This window comes from Branchiostoma floridae, chromosome 7 (assembly GCF_000003815.2).
Source record: "Branchiostoma floridae strain S238N-H82 chromosome 7, Bfl_VNyyK, whole genome shotgun sequence".
In the NCBI taxonomy this organism is placed as follows: Eukaryota; Metazoa; Chordata; class Leptocardii; order Amphioxiformes; family Branchiostomatidae; genus Branchiostoma; species Branchiostoma floridae.
Window position 1 is genome coordinate 24,205,818 of NC_049985.1, and position 14,280 is coordinate 24,220,097.

The 14,280-nt window shown below is 40.9% G+C and overlaps 2 protein-coding genes across 3 annotated transcripts in view; one reads left to right on the plus strand and one right to left on the minus strand.

Annotated features, from left to right (window-relative positions):
* Positions 1-491: 491 nt before the first annotated feature.
* Positions 492-10,928, minus strand: LOC118419829 (ORC ubiquitin ligase 1-like). 2 transcript variants are annotated; one of them, XM_035826443.1, is made up of 7 exons: positions 10,833-10,928; positions 9,080-9,215; positions 8,410-8,507; positions 6,476-6,691; positions 4,509-4,597; positions 3,760-3,924; positions 492-3,215 (listed from the first exon to the last, which is right to left on the minus strand). In XM_035826443.1, exons 1-7 carry the CDS (start codon positions 10,917-10,919, stop codon positions 1,286-1,288), a joined length of 2,721 nt encoding a protein of 906 aa, XP_035682336.1. In that variant the 5' UTR covers positions 10,920-10,928; the 3' UTR covers positions 492-1,285. The 2 variants fall into 2 exon arrangements, with proteins under 2 accessions (XP_035682336.1, XP_035682337.1); XM_035826444.1 differs by lacking the exons at positions 8,410-8,507; positions 9,080-9,215; positions 10,833-10,928 and adding an exon at positions 7,195-7,687.
* Positions 10,929-11,141: 213 nt separating this feature from the next.
* LOC118419863 (sodium/bile acid cotransporter 7-A-like) overlaps positions 11,142-14,280 on the plus strand; it is a 22,393-nt gene continuing 19,254 nt past the window's right edge. Inside the window, exons 1-4 of the mRNA XM_035826521.1 lie at positions 11,142-11,329; positions 11,481-11,563; positions 12,229-12,365; positions 13,966-14,041. Coding sequence (XP_035682414.1) covers positions 11,230-11,329; positions 11,481-11,563; positions 12,229-12,365; positions 13,966-14,041 — 396 coding nt within the window. The 5' untranslated portion in view covers positions 11,142-11,229. The remainder of the gene's footprint in view (positions 11,330-11,480; positions 11,564-12,228; positions 12,366-13,965; positions 14,042-14,280) is intronic.

The following is a 14,280-nucleotide window of genomic DNA, read 5'->3' on the forward strand; positions in this document are numbered from 1 at the left end:
TGCCAAGCTGAATTAGGCCACTTTGGTTTGATTAATATATGGATGATATCTACTCCTGTATCAAATTTTGGCAGTTTAAAAAAAAAAGTTTTAATAAGTTTCCTACAATACCGTGAATCATACAAAGCAGCTGTTACATGAGGAAAACATCTGTGCATTTAAAAAAAAAATTTAAATTTGCCAAAAACATTATGAAATCTAAGTGGTTAGGAAGGTTGAACGAAAGACTAGATTCTTCATTTTTCTTCCTCCATATCTTGACTTTGGAATTGACTTAGGCATTCTACAACATTTATGTCTGTTTTCAACATTCTTTTGCAATGTACGCAGCTGCATTGTATGATTTATGGTATGACTGAAAACTTTTTGTATAAAAACTGACAAACATTGATGCGTATGCCATCCATTTTATCAAATCAACATGGCCTTACTACATGACCAAATACATAAAAAGTGAAATAAATCGTGACAACACATAGAAACACTCTTACTCAATTTGTAGGCAAAAATTTGCCATTCAGCAATTTAATATGATTTTCACATTATCATACCTAAGGAATAAGTCGAACCTTATTACACATTTCTAACATCATATGTCACATTGCCTATTACCATCAACATACTTGGGAGTGGTGATATAACCTAGCAATTTGCACAGTGGGTAAGGTATTATTGTGAACAATGAAATAATGTGAATAGTATGTGAGGTAAACCAATAAAAGAAAACAAGAAAATAATGTGAATAATATGTGGGAAAAACCCGTGACAGAAAACAATTATTATACAACTTCAGTTGTATTAAGTACAAAAAATTCAAACATTGCAACAAAATGTGCGTGAGAAGTACAACAAGTTGATAGTCAAAATAAAGAACTTCAGCCACTTGGTAACTTGTGTCCATTTCCTATCTATATACAAGTTTTGGTAAAAAAAAACTTTCTGAAAACAAGCATCCAGCTTCCACTGATTATCCCTAGATATGAATTTGTTCTAAACAAATTCATAATTGATATTCCTACAATCAGTTTTTACCTCCGTGAAAAGGAGGTATTGTACTTGAAGTCACTTGCTGGTGTCTTGTTGGTATTGGTCCCAAGTTTTGGTATCAGCATCCAATTGCTTAAGGCACATTTGGGATAGTGACAGGAAGTACAGGTTCAAAGGTGGCACTGAGTCTAACATTAATCTGCCTACACCACATGGTATGAAGCACTGTCAGTGGTAGTTCAAGAAGTATTCTGTATATTCGTTACGAATGTTCAAGACTAACGCAAATTGCGTTCAATCACTTCCACTTGGGAGACTTGGTCGGACTTGCCGAGTACGACTCTCTCGCCTTTCTCTTCTTGTAGCTCTCTCCCTCGCTCTCTCTATCCAGAAGCCCCCTGTACTGATACCTTCCTATGTCAGAGTCTGTACTATCCCTATCTCCACTGCTTGAGCCCTCTCCAAAGCATTCAAACATGGTGGGATGCATGGGTTTCTTGATTTCAGGTACTCGAGATTGTTCTTGAGTCAGCTTACCTCTTGAGAAGGTATGGTCATCTTGGACAGTACTGAAACTACTTGAAGAATCCCTGAAGGCCCAAGGATGCGAGTTGGCATTGGCCTTTGTGTGCCTTACAGCATGCTCTGCATCCCAACCTCTATTCCTGGCCACTTTGTCTTTTGTGTACCTTTCGTCCCCTTCTTCAAACCTTCTGTCAGAGTCTTCAACACCGTTTCTTGTACTACCACAAGCACTATTGCCTTGCCTTGACAAACTGGACTGAGATGCATTTCTTCTTGCACTCTTGACATCCAGGTTCTCAGAAATATTTTCACTTCTGCCGACGTTACGAAAGTCTGTGCTTTCAAAAGCCGGAGCTGAATTTGACCGAGGCATCTTCGGTTTCGATTCAAGATCTGCGTCAGTCTTCTGCCTAGAAGTTTCTTGCGGCACGGGAACATTGAGGTGCTTTGATTTTACGCGAGCATCACGTGAAGAGTGCAGCGGAACGGACGGCTCTACAACCGCCTCTCTTCTCTCCCCTACTCTCCTCTCGGCTTGTTTCATCATCAAATAAACGTCCTTCATGTTTGGGGTCAAGGTTATGTCAAGGTCAAGCAGGGACTGGTTGGCTGTTGTGGAGGCGACCTCCCTGTCTTCCTCATCCAATCCCTCCGGATTACCAGTCTGCCATTGGGAGGTCCTCCCATCTCTCACAGTGCTATCCCGAACATCCAAACTGGTAGCGGCATGTGGTTTACTACTAGGGCCAGGCAGTATGCTAGCTTCCCTACCCTTCTCAACCAAGCTGCTGTAGTTCTTTGGCATCTGTTCAGAAGGAAGACTGTGAGATCTGTTTGCAAGATGTCCAGATTTCTCTCTAGCGTCTAGGGACATGTCATACAAATCCAGGTCCGTTTTCTTTCCATCGCTCTCACTTCTGTTCTGTCTCCAACTGTTAGAAGCAGAAGTAGAAGCTTTGTCTGTCCAGCTACCATTATTTGAGGAGGTCGAAGCGTCCCTAACTTCTTGAGAGGTGTACCTTCTGTGTGTCAGTTCTTTCTCGTTTGCTTCTCTTGAAGGAAACAGCGACTTCCGCACTTTGTCTCCATCATTTCCCAGGTTCAACTTGCGTCTTGCCTTCCCACTGCTTGTGACAGACCCTTCTGACTGTCCGGTAGGCGATGAAAATCTTGCCGACCTGTCGTTGCTTACGTAGTTTCCTCCATTTTGATTCACCGCAGAGTTGTTCAAAGATCTGTTGGAGTGATTGTAACTATGGCCTTCTTCTCCTCTCCTGTTATAAGTGTGTGTATCCGTTCCGTACTGAGAAAGGCCTTCAGACTTTTGCTTAATGGAAAGGTGGCTCAAGTGGGTTGCTGGGGTCAGTGGGCTTGGTTGTTCTAAGATAAAGCTATCCCCGCCGTCCGGCTGGTTTCCGCTGGCTTTGGGTTGTTCAGATTCAGCCCCTGGCCAATTCTGATCCGTACGAAGCCAGCTGGGCACCAGCTCATTACTGCCCCCTGGTGGATTCCTCATAAATTGCAGGGTTTGGGAGATGGGGCTGAGCTTGGGGTCAGGGAGGCAGGTTTTTTCGCTGGAGGAGACAGAGACGTGGTGTTCCTTGGAGTGGTCATGCTTCTCCTGGTTCCATTTTCTTTCTGTTGGACGTTTTTCTTCACCATCCAACTCGGGAGTTTTGGTCTTTGATCTCTCTCTGGATATTCTGAAAAGACAATTGTAGTAAGTTGTACAGTAATATTACAGATAAATTACATGCATAAAAAGAAGAATAACACTAAACGTGTGCTACTAGATGACAAGTGGAGCAAGTTCCAAGTTGATGACAATTTGAAATTGTGAAATTGTTGGATCAGAAAATTACCTGCACCAGACAAATTTTACCTGCACCTCTCTGAATTTAGGAAGCATGGATCATACTAAATCAAAATTGACTCTCTAATTTCAACATTAACTTAGTTCGAATCCCTCCCACATGGTTTTACTAAAAGCTTTAATGTATCGGAGTGGTGCCCATCACTGTTACTAGGCCTTGGGCCACATAAGTGATGTAAGCCTGACCACCAGTACAGTATGGGGCTAGGCTAGTCCACATACTCTTTCCCAACAGTGCTGAAGCAGAGAAATTTGTCTGTACCATTTTTCAAGTCTTATGGTATGACCCGGCTGTTGTATGAAGCCCCAGTCTTCCAAATTCAAGGCAAATACCCCTAGGTCATTGCACCAGTACTTTTATTTCAAATTCTTACCTTTGCTCATTCTGTAAGTTGTGGTGTTTCTTGCAGTTCTCCAGCTGAGTTTCCAACTCCTCTGTGTACTTGTCACTCCTTTCCAGAGCTCTCTGTAACTGTGCATTTTCCTTTTCGTACTGAGCAACCTTGGCTTCCAGTGTTGCAACGGTGTACCTGCCATACCTGGACAAGACAGATCAGAAAACACATTATTTTCTAGATTTAATGTATGCCATGCCAAATTTGATACATATACCCTTCAAGTTGTTACCTGATTATTGCATTGTATTGCTTGTACAGATATGAGTCACATGTGATAGAATTTTGCATATTTGTACAGCAATATAGGTACACCGGTATACCAAAGTACCACCGCACAAAGAACCACAGTTCCTACACTGCCGATGCATGATTACAGAACAAAGCACTTTCACATCAACTTTTGCAGGGACCACAGTTGCTACACAGTCTGTGGTTTTTAATGTTTCGGTCTTATGCTTGCAGGAAAAAGTACTAAAAAATTTGATTCAATTTGATCGATATTTAGAACTTCACAGTCAACACAGCATTATTTTCTCCTCAAATGGCAGATTTATAATCACCTAAATTAGTAATAGAATTGCTTCATACACTGCAAGTACATGTATGTAGCATACAACAATGTTGCCAACAGGGAAACAACAATTTCTATGTCAAAGATCATGTTTCCCACCTCATATGATTTCCTCCCCAAAAAGCAAATAATTCTATGAGATAGCAAAACTCACTTTTGTGGGGTTCTCTTGTTCAATTCCAACCGTAGCTGGTCATTCATTCTGCTCAGGTCTGAGTTCTTCTCTCGTAGAATGGAGTTTTCCTGAAACATCATTACAATTTTGTCTTAAAAAACATAAAATGTCTTCCAGACCTGTACTAAGTCTTATTCTAGCTAAGTCTATGTCTATGAATGTTGTAACTCTTGGTGCATTCTACTAGTATATGAATATGTCACATGCATATGCCAGGCCAACTGAAATAAAAATGAATCTGAATTCTGTGTCCTAAACTACACAAATAAATGTGTAGTAAACCAGTAATCCTAATTTCAATCTGATCTACAGCAAGGAGCTTTTATCAGTAGGAGAGAGTACGGATTAGTTTCCATTGTTCGTATGTTCGTAGCGGGCGACAAAATTTTATTAACACCCACGTGTCAAAAACCCGCATCTGCATACATTTCACCCACGCAAGCTTTTGTTTTCCCTTTGTTTTGTGGTCATTCATGGTGGGGCGGCCTGGGGATACAAACATTGTGTGTAGCGATCTGATTTTTGCGATTTTGTCGACGATGTTGAACAGAAGAGTAACTTCGGAATACATACAGCGGCGGCAATATTCTCTCTGACTGAGGGTGAAATTTCAAAGCCATACGGCGACCGGACAGCGCCGCCGCTCGGGTACGGGCTAAGCCTAAAGGCAAAATTGTCTGAGGCAAAGTCTACGAAAAAAACTGGTAATATTCCTACAATTAATGATGACTGTGAAAAACCTGACTCAATGATCACAGGAACCAAGTTTTTTTTAAGTATGCAACAGATATATTTCATAAATCGATACAAATACAAAGTTCAAAATTATGCCTGGAGAACTCAAGACATTATATACGAAAACCCGATCGTAACGAAAACCATGAAAACTATGCTCTCCCGCCTTACCTTCACCTTATTCCAGGCCCGATGTATCCTCTAAAAACACGGGTGGTTCGACAAAAATGAGCAAGGTTCGACCAACAGTGAACACGCCATTTTACCGAGCACATCATCAACAGTTACGAAAAAATATCAGCTAAATGAAGAAAAACGTCATATTTTTTTAGTAGCCATCTGAAAATACATGTGAAAATTCATAATTCTATCGCAAGAAAACAGACCTCGATCCGCGAAAATAGGCCTAAACTGGCCCATGTTTGTTGTACGGCGAAGAGAAACATATCAAACTGTCCGCCATTGTGCGCTCTACCGCAAGATGACGTAGTCACATGCCTGCCGAGTTTTCCAAATAAGGGAATCGTCGGAAACCTGACCCACTTCGCCTCTTGCCGATCGGGCTTCGGGCTGGCTCGAGGGCTATGACGTAATGGCGTGGCTCATTAGCATAGAAACCGCGCCAACCGGCGCTACGAACATCAGATCAGACGGGCGCCGCGCAGGGCAGTAAACAAAGCCGGCGCTGCGGGATTTAAGGGGCCAAACAAAGCCGCACAGCGGGCGGGTAACTTCATACTCTCTCCTCCTGATAAAAGCTCCTTGTCTACAGTAATCAAATGTAAAAGAAACACTTGTGGCTCATTCTCATTGAAATGTGCCACCAAATGCTGTTACCAGGCAATACCCCTTCTTTCTTCATTTTCCCACTACACCTATAATGTTTCACAAAGGATGGACGAAAACATTTCGTATTGGTTGATGGCTTGGAAGAAATTATAGTCCCGGGTGGGACTCCATCCTCTAAAAAATGTCTGTCACCCGAGAAGACATATAAGGAACTCAAATTGAATAAGTAGCCAAATATGTAACAACTTAAACAAGGCAGAAGAGTCGAGAGAAGACAGAAGAAAAACTTTCCCTGTAACTTTCACTTCACGGTAAAGAGGTTTCTGCAAAAAGTGCAAACATAAAACATAAAACGAACAAGACAATAAAATCAGGTTGTGCAGTATACCCTCAGCTTTTCAATCCATTTGTTCTTTCCCTACCTCTTTCAGTTTTGCCATGTCCCTCACTACAGCCTCGTATGTCGATGTAGCGTCCTGCAGTTTGGACGTAAGCTGCAAGAGTTTGTCCACGTCAGAGCCCTTCCCTTTCTGGGTCTTTCCACCGGATGTGCTGGGTTGGTTTGGCACCTGCTGCTTCAACTCTTCATTCTTCCTACTGAGATCTTCAACAAGGGACTGGAGTCTTTCTATTTCCCTCTGCAAAAAAAAAAAAGCAAAAAAAATTAGTCTTGGAAACAAGCACCAAGTAAAAGCCCAATGCCATCCAGTTAAAAAATGCCAGATTTGATACATGGTTAAAAGCCACTGTAAAGGACTATTATAGCAGGCCCCTCCCCAGAGCGTTACTGAACGGCGCAGCGCCGCTCCCAAAAACTCTCCCGCCACTCCCCCGATTTGTAAATCTAGTGTTTTCTCTTTGTATTTTCGGGGATAACTAGCAAAACCACCCGACTCTGCTCAAATTTGACCAAGAAATCGGCAAGCCTTCTCGGGAGATTCACAATAAATCCTTTGTTTTCATTGAAGCTGGCGTGGGGTAGGGTGGCATCTAGCGTGAAAAATCACAGTCCTTTGTTTATGTCTTCTTGTTATGCTTGTAAACAATAGATGTCGGTGACTTTAGCATACGTCAACCTAATTAAAAACCTGTTTTTCAAGACGAAATCAAAGGAAAACCGATAGAAAAATAAAGAGCAGACCTGTCAGCACATGGTCAGCGCATTTTTAAGAGCTGAGGACTCCTAAACTGTTACTTGCAGTGATCTCTTTCCGACCTTGGTAAAAATCCATTCCTTGCTTTCTTCTTTCATCAAAATTTTGTTTATTTGTCAAAGATAAGCTGCATTTTGGCCGCTAGTAGCTCGTAAAAATTTGTATTTCTAGCCGAGACCTGGCTTGCCGGCAGCCATTTTTAATGAGGATAATGAATATGCATGAGGTCACATGATGCCATTTCTAAGCTCTGATTGGTTAGTCCTAGATTCTCTGCCCTCTGATTGGTTTAAAGTAGGATTGCATTATATATTATGTTATTTTTTGCGGGAAGAGTTACCTGCTCAAAATAAACATATTTTGGAATGATTTACAAGCAGTTTTGTAGCTGTCTTTGTGACAATATTCATTAAAAATATAGCCTAGACTTTTTTGGTTGTAATTATGCCCTTCCCAAGGAAGGTGGCTTCTCAGCTATGGGGTTGTGGAAAAATGTACTTTATTTTTATTTTTATTATGCCAATGTGTTTTAATATTGTTGTTTTAATATCATGTCAAGTTGTATTTCATACATTTTCAATAGATTTGGCTTATAGTTTGCATTGAGAGTATACTTACTTGCAACATATGCATGATGTTCTTTACAGGGGGATTTCAAATTGTCATTTATCAAAATTTTGTACTTAAGTTAATTGGGCTTGATTTTCTGTTTCTTTTAGTCAGTAAGATTTTACAGCTTTAGTTTCAGGAGAAGACATAAAATTGAAAATTCATTAAGGCAAAGTGCAACTGTTATACAGCTTCTCTAGAGGAGGGGGTGGGGGGAATCACACTCTCCGGACCACTCCCAGCCTGTGACGCTGCATGTGGCGTTGACCGCCGTAAGCTTCATTTTAACCCAGCACCACTCCCCTAAAAATTTCTGGGGAGAGCCCTGATTATAGAATTAGGTAAGCAAAGGTATGCGTACAAGTACACATGTACAGTTACCAGTACTTCACTGTGAAGATCGTTTCGGCACAATACTGTATCACGAAGTATTGGTAGTGTACAAATTTAGTATTTACACCATGCATATGCTCCTTTGATACTGAAGCCATCCTACACCAAAGACGGAAATTCAGCATTAAATCCCTGCAAACTTAAATACATTTACAGTACTATATCATTGATGTATGTATGATACAAAGTGACCAACTGACCTCATACTCATTAAAGATGACATCCAGCCTGGCCTTACGGACCTCCTTAGTTGAGAAACTGTCCCTGTCACTGGTCTCCTCCCCTCCACTCAGGCCTCCTGTGTATGGTATCAAGCAACAAGACACAAATTCAATCATAAAGTTGAATTGTAAATGGCTCAAAAGAAGATGAAAGAGACAGAGACATAGTAAGCGTGTGACTTGTGGTTTGTTTGTACCCTGGGTGCTATACAAATGTGGGATCTGTTGTTTGGTATTCTATCATTTTTTGTTTATATTTGCTAATGGACAGATGAGGACAATGTGGCACTGTACTCAAGTTGACTTATTTTAACAGCGACACACACAAAGTACAGACAAATGGAAAAAAAAATAGTATTTTACCTCCCCGACTGAAGTCAGGTACCCATTTTTACACGTGGGTGAAGTAAGGAAGGTCGTGTATTGCGTGTGTCGCCTTTCCCAAGGGCACAACGTTAACATCGGGGGCACGGCAGGTATCGAACTCAGGACCTCTAGGCTCTAGGTTCCATGCACAACACTCTTCCAGTTATGCCACACACATTTGCCTGTTACTAGCGGTGGGCTGGTATTTTATTTTAAGTTATATCTCTAAGTTAGTAATTAAATCAGTTTTGGGGTTCCCAGAGCATGTTTTCCTAGACCTTACCGAGGACTCTCTTGCAGGGGTTGTTGACGCTGATCTCCACCCGACATGTGGGACATTGTTGGTTGTGCATGAGCCACACGTCCATACACTGCTGACAGAATACATGCTGGTTGGGGCACACCACAGGCTGCTTCACCTGAAATATAACAATTATTCATATCATATCTATAACTTGATTCACACATCCTGTGTCATCTCAGACTGTGCTTCTACCTCTTGGTAGAGTTGTAATCACTGACACCACTCTGGACTGCACTTAGTTGGTTTATTCTCAGCATCTCTCTTTCCACTTTGAGAGGGTATAAAGTCTAAACTCTCTGCCTGGTTCTCTACTACGCATGCAAGTTACCAACTGTGTTAACATGTTACTAGTAGTCTATGCAGTATGTTAAACATCTGTGTTAGTAGAAGTCATTCTGGATAAGGTTTAAGCTTTAACTTCTGACACAAAAATTGGACTTACTCAAATTTTCGACTGTTCAACTCTGGACAGTCCTTGTCAAGGAATAGACAATTTGTCACAGAAGCAAAAGTCTTGATAAAGACCGAACGGTCAACAATTTGGGTAAGTCCAAATTTTGTGTCGGAAGTTAAAGTTTAACTTGATCCACAATTATCGATATCGATAAGTTACATACTTAGATGTCTCATACCCGAATTCAGCCATGTAAGGCTGCAATAGTATGTATGTGTGCACTTATACTAGTAAACCAAGGAGGTTAAAAAACCTTGAATAAACCAGTCATGCATTCATTTACATAACAATGTTGAATAATTAAATTGCCTCAAAGTCAAAACATCTAGCGCATTGTTGGTGTTGACAGACTAGTCTTACCAGATGGAATAAGATTCAATAAAAGAAAAAAATCTAATGAACTCATTTCCAAACATTATGCAAGAACAAGTCAATTTCTCTACTAATAAGTGCTGCCAGCTTGCTTTAAGTTCAAGTTTCAACTAATACCATGCGTTGCTGGCCCCCTAAATTTACTTGTTGCCAGGACGTCCCTCATGCTACATATCTCTATATGTTTTGACAATATGTTTTGACAACTGAACTGTGAACTTCCAATCTTGCCATTCTCTATCATCACAACATAAAACCTCTCAAATCTATGTAGTAGTAAGTTTTTTAGTAACTAAGCAATGGTTATTTCAACCTCCTTGGTGGTACTAATATAATAGTAATACTAGTTACTTGATGACAATTGATGTACCGATTCATCTGAAAATATGTTTTCAAAAGCAGGAATAATTTGTCTTGAGGATCGAGATCACTACGACCAAGTACACTCAAAGCAGAGGTTTTCCCCACCAACCTCTGCTTGGAGAGTACGACCAATGAGCTTTTGATGAAAGCGCCTTGAGATCTCAAGGTAGTTTGCCGACAAATCTTTACTTCTGTAAAGTTTTCAAAATTCGTTATACATTATACTATTTTGCATGTAGTACAATAACGTGGGATATTGCAAACCTGAACCTTATACAGATTTCCAATTTGTAAATCGCGACCTCTATTAAAGCTGGTTTACAGTAAACTCAACAAACACCACGCGTGTTGTCTGTGATACAAAATTTGTCACGGCGTTGTCATTCAAATTTAGCCGCCAACAAAAACAACAACAACCAAAACGTTCCACACTCACGCCATCATTCTGGGCCCTATATCCACGCAGTCGTTGCCCCAATCGTGCCATTTTCTCACAGAAAACATTAACAAGAATATCCTGTACATTATGCAGTTAAAACTTACCTTTCCGAGGCAAATCTGACAGGAAATAGGAAGGGTAAAAGCGAAAGTTGCCGTCTGCAGAGCCGAACGGTCCGCCATCTTGTACATTATAAATTCATTTTTCCCGTGACCTTGAAATATCCATCCGCAGTACCAAATCCTAAATATGTAAATAAAATTCACAAAAATCCTTCAGATGTCCACAAAAATACATGAAAAGCATATAAAAGATATTCTAATTACTCATCGAGGTGTACTTCTCCTAAAAAGACAACTTAAAGAAGGTGCAAATTGCGTACTACTTTCTTAGTACGTAGAGGTATTGAGTTGACCTCTGGTGCTAATAGTCCACAGGTGTCTATCAGAAACTTCTGTACAAAATAAACCGGCAAGTCGTGAAGACTTGGAAAATTCGGACATGGGGATTGTAGAAAGGATCAAGAAAGAATGGTTCCTGCTAGGGATTGTATTTGTGATCTCTATGGCAAAAGTGGAGCCGAGTTTTGGCATAAAAGGAGGTGAGTTGAAGTAGAGGTTTTACACGTTGGTAGTGACACGTTGTCAGGTGGGAGGGGGGCGGTTTAATTTTTCGATATAATTATAAACAACTATGCGTGTTTTGAAATTGTCAATTCGTTTTTGAACTATTTCCTCTCTTTTTTTTTTCAGGGCCGTTGAAGCCAGAATATACTGTGAAATACTTCGCTGTCTCCTTCATTTTCTTTAACAGTGGCCTGTCCCTCAAGACAGAGGTGGGTTAACTTAGTTAGATTATGCAGCGTAAAACAGTTGTCCTTGGCATACTTGTAGATGCTCAGACAGACAGACGTCGACATACAAGTCCCTTGAATTTGAAACAGTTTTGAGCTCTATTAACTGCATTGTACATGATTTCACTTCTTTGTACTTCTTTGTAAATATGATTCAAATTAAGTCTTAGATGCATTCATTGAAATGGAAAGTTTGTTTGCAAACTGAGATACACTTTGATATAATTTGCATACTCCATGTTAAGTTTAAACTAAAATCATGTAATGGAAAGATATGTGGTATGGAAATATATAGTTTGATGTAATCTTCAGCAACTGCTATGCAGAAAGAAAACAGATAAATTCACTGTATCCACTTCAAGGCACTTGGCTCTTTTTGTCTTTCAACATGGCCGCTAGTAAACTGGTTCACTGGTGCTTCACTGTTTAAAATTTAAAGAGCAACCTCAAAAGGAACGTTCTCAAAGACAGAGAAAAAAATCCAAACAACTGGTCCACTTAAATGTTTTACAGTCTGTACTGTGTACCTGTACCCACACCTATTTTAAGCTAATTCTAGTGTTTACTGGAGCTTCATGATCACTGTATAAATTTCCTACTAACATTACAATGGGTGCTGAAATGAAGTTCTGTCTCTGCCCCCTCAGGACTTGACCAGTGCACTGTTCCAGGTGAAGCTGCATGGATTTATCCAGACCTTCACACTTGTGTTCATCCCCTGTCTCATCAGGGTACTCATTAAGGGTCTACAGTACTCACCTATCAACCCATGGCTACTCAAAGGGTAGGTGTTCATCCCCTGTCTCATCAGGGTACTCATTAAGGGTCTATAGTACTCACCTATCAACCCATGGCTACTCAAAGGGTAGGTGTTCATCCCCTGTCTCATCAGGGTACTCATTAAGGGTCTACAGTACTCACCTATCAACCCATGGCTACTCAAAGGGTAGGTGTTCATCCCCTGTCTCATCAGGGTACTCATTAAGGGTCTACAGTACTCACCTATCAACCCATGGCTACTCAAAGGGTAGGTGTTCATCCCCTGTCTCATCAGGGTACTCATTAAGGGTCTACAGTACTCACCTATCAACCCATGGCTACTCAAAGGGTAGGTGTTCATCCCCTGTCTCATCAGTACTCATTAAGGGTCTACAGTACTCACCTATCAACCCATGGTTACTCAAAGGGTAGGTGTTCATCCCCTGTCTGATCAGGGTACTCATTAAGGGTCTACAGTACTCACCTATCAACCCATGGCTACTCAAAGGGTAGGTGTTCATCCCCTGTCTCAACAGTACTCATTAAGGGTCTACAGTTCTCACCTATCAACCCATGGCTACTCAAAGGGTAGGTGTTCATCCCCTGTCTCATCAGGGTACTCATTAAGGGTCTACAGTACTCACCTATCAACCCATGGCTACTCAAAGGGTAGGTGTTCGTCCCCTGTCTCATCAGGGTACTCATTAAGGGTCTACAGTACTCACCTATCAACCCATGGCTACTCAAAGGGTAGGTGTTCATCCCCTGTCTCATCAGGGTACTCATTAAGGGTCTACAGTACTCACCATTTGTTCTTTTCACCAAACTGAGCTGTATTTTCATCTTATGATGGTCTTTTGGTCTAGAGGTTCATCTTACCATAATTCCAACACTAGGGAGAACTTTGAACAAGTTGCAATCTTTGAATACAATGCAGTGTTTTAAAACGTTTTATGCTCAAGGAATATTGACTGTAAAAGTTCCAAAGTTAAGCTACTATGTAGTAAGAGAAAAGGCATTACCCTAACCTCTGTGAGAGTTTGTTGAATATGTACCAAGTATGACTCAACACTGAGATTGGGAGATCAGCTTACTTGGTAATTTTTGTAACAAGCTAATTGAAGGAACTTCTCTTTGCAGTGAGTTAAGTTGCTAAATACATTCCATGTCTAAGTAGAGGGAATTACTAAGTCTAGCAGGAATTTAGATGCCTGACTTAAAAGTTAACTATAAGTCAGGAGGGCATACAAACACTGTGTCTGTTTGTCAATTCTCAGACCAAGGAGCTTATATTGAGATATAAGATCCAAATAAGGAAATCGGCGGAAACTGCCGGCATGCCGATCTCAGCCTCGGGTGATCTTCGGCCAGGCTCGGACGCGTGACGTCACAGTCGGGCTCTTCTGATTGGCGCTCGGGTAAAAATGGCGCCATGGCCTGAACCCAACATCCGATCAAAGCGGCACCTCCGGAGGGCGTAAACAAAAGGCCGCCACGGGAGTTAGCGGGTCTATACAATACCGCGCAGCGGGGTATTAAGCCCGTCCAACCTCCTTCTCAATATAAGCTCCTTGCTCAGACCAATATATTGTAAGTATGATGATTGTAAATCTAAAATTTTGCAGACTGATGGTAGTAGGCTGCATGCCCCCTCCTGTCTCTTCTGCAGTCATCCTCACCAAGGCAGTGGGAGGCAATGAGGTAAGAATTGTTAACTTCTGAAACATCAGTCCTCAAGAATCATTGATTTGAACTCTAAAGTCTAAATCTCGTGTCTATAACTGTCAGTATTTTTCAAGTTGAAGAAACATTTGAAAATTCTTGGTGAATAATTGTTAAATGCCTTTTGGTTTTTGTATATTACGACATATAAAATCGTTAATGTTATACTGCTGAATGTACTCTTTCTGTATTTTGATTGATCAATGATGATCAAACAC

Excerpts from the sequence above, each read along its gene's own strand:
- LOC118419829 (XM_035826443.1), bottom strand. The coding sequence starts at position 10,919 with ATGTACAAGATGGCGGACCGTTCGGCTCTGCAGACGGCAACTTTCGCT. Across the intron at positions 6,692-8,409 it reads TCATCTTTAATGAGTATGAG|AGGGAAATAGAAAGACTCCA; the intron begins GTCAGTTGGTCA and ends TTTTTTTTGCAG. Across the intron at positions 3,925-4,508 it reads AACAAGAGAACCCCACAAAA|GTATGGCAGGTACACCGTTG; the intron begins GTGAGTTTTGCT and ends TGTCTTGTCCAG.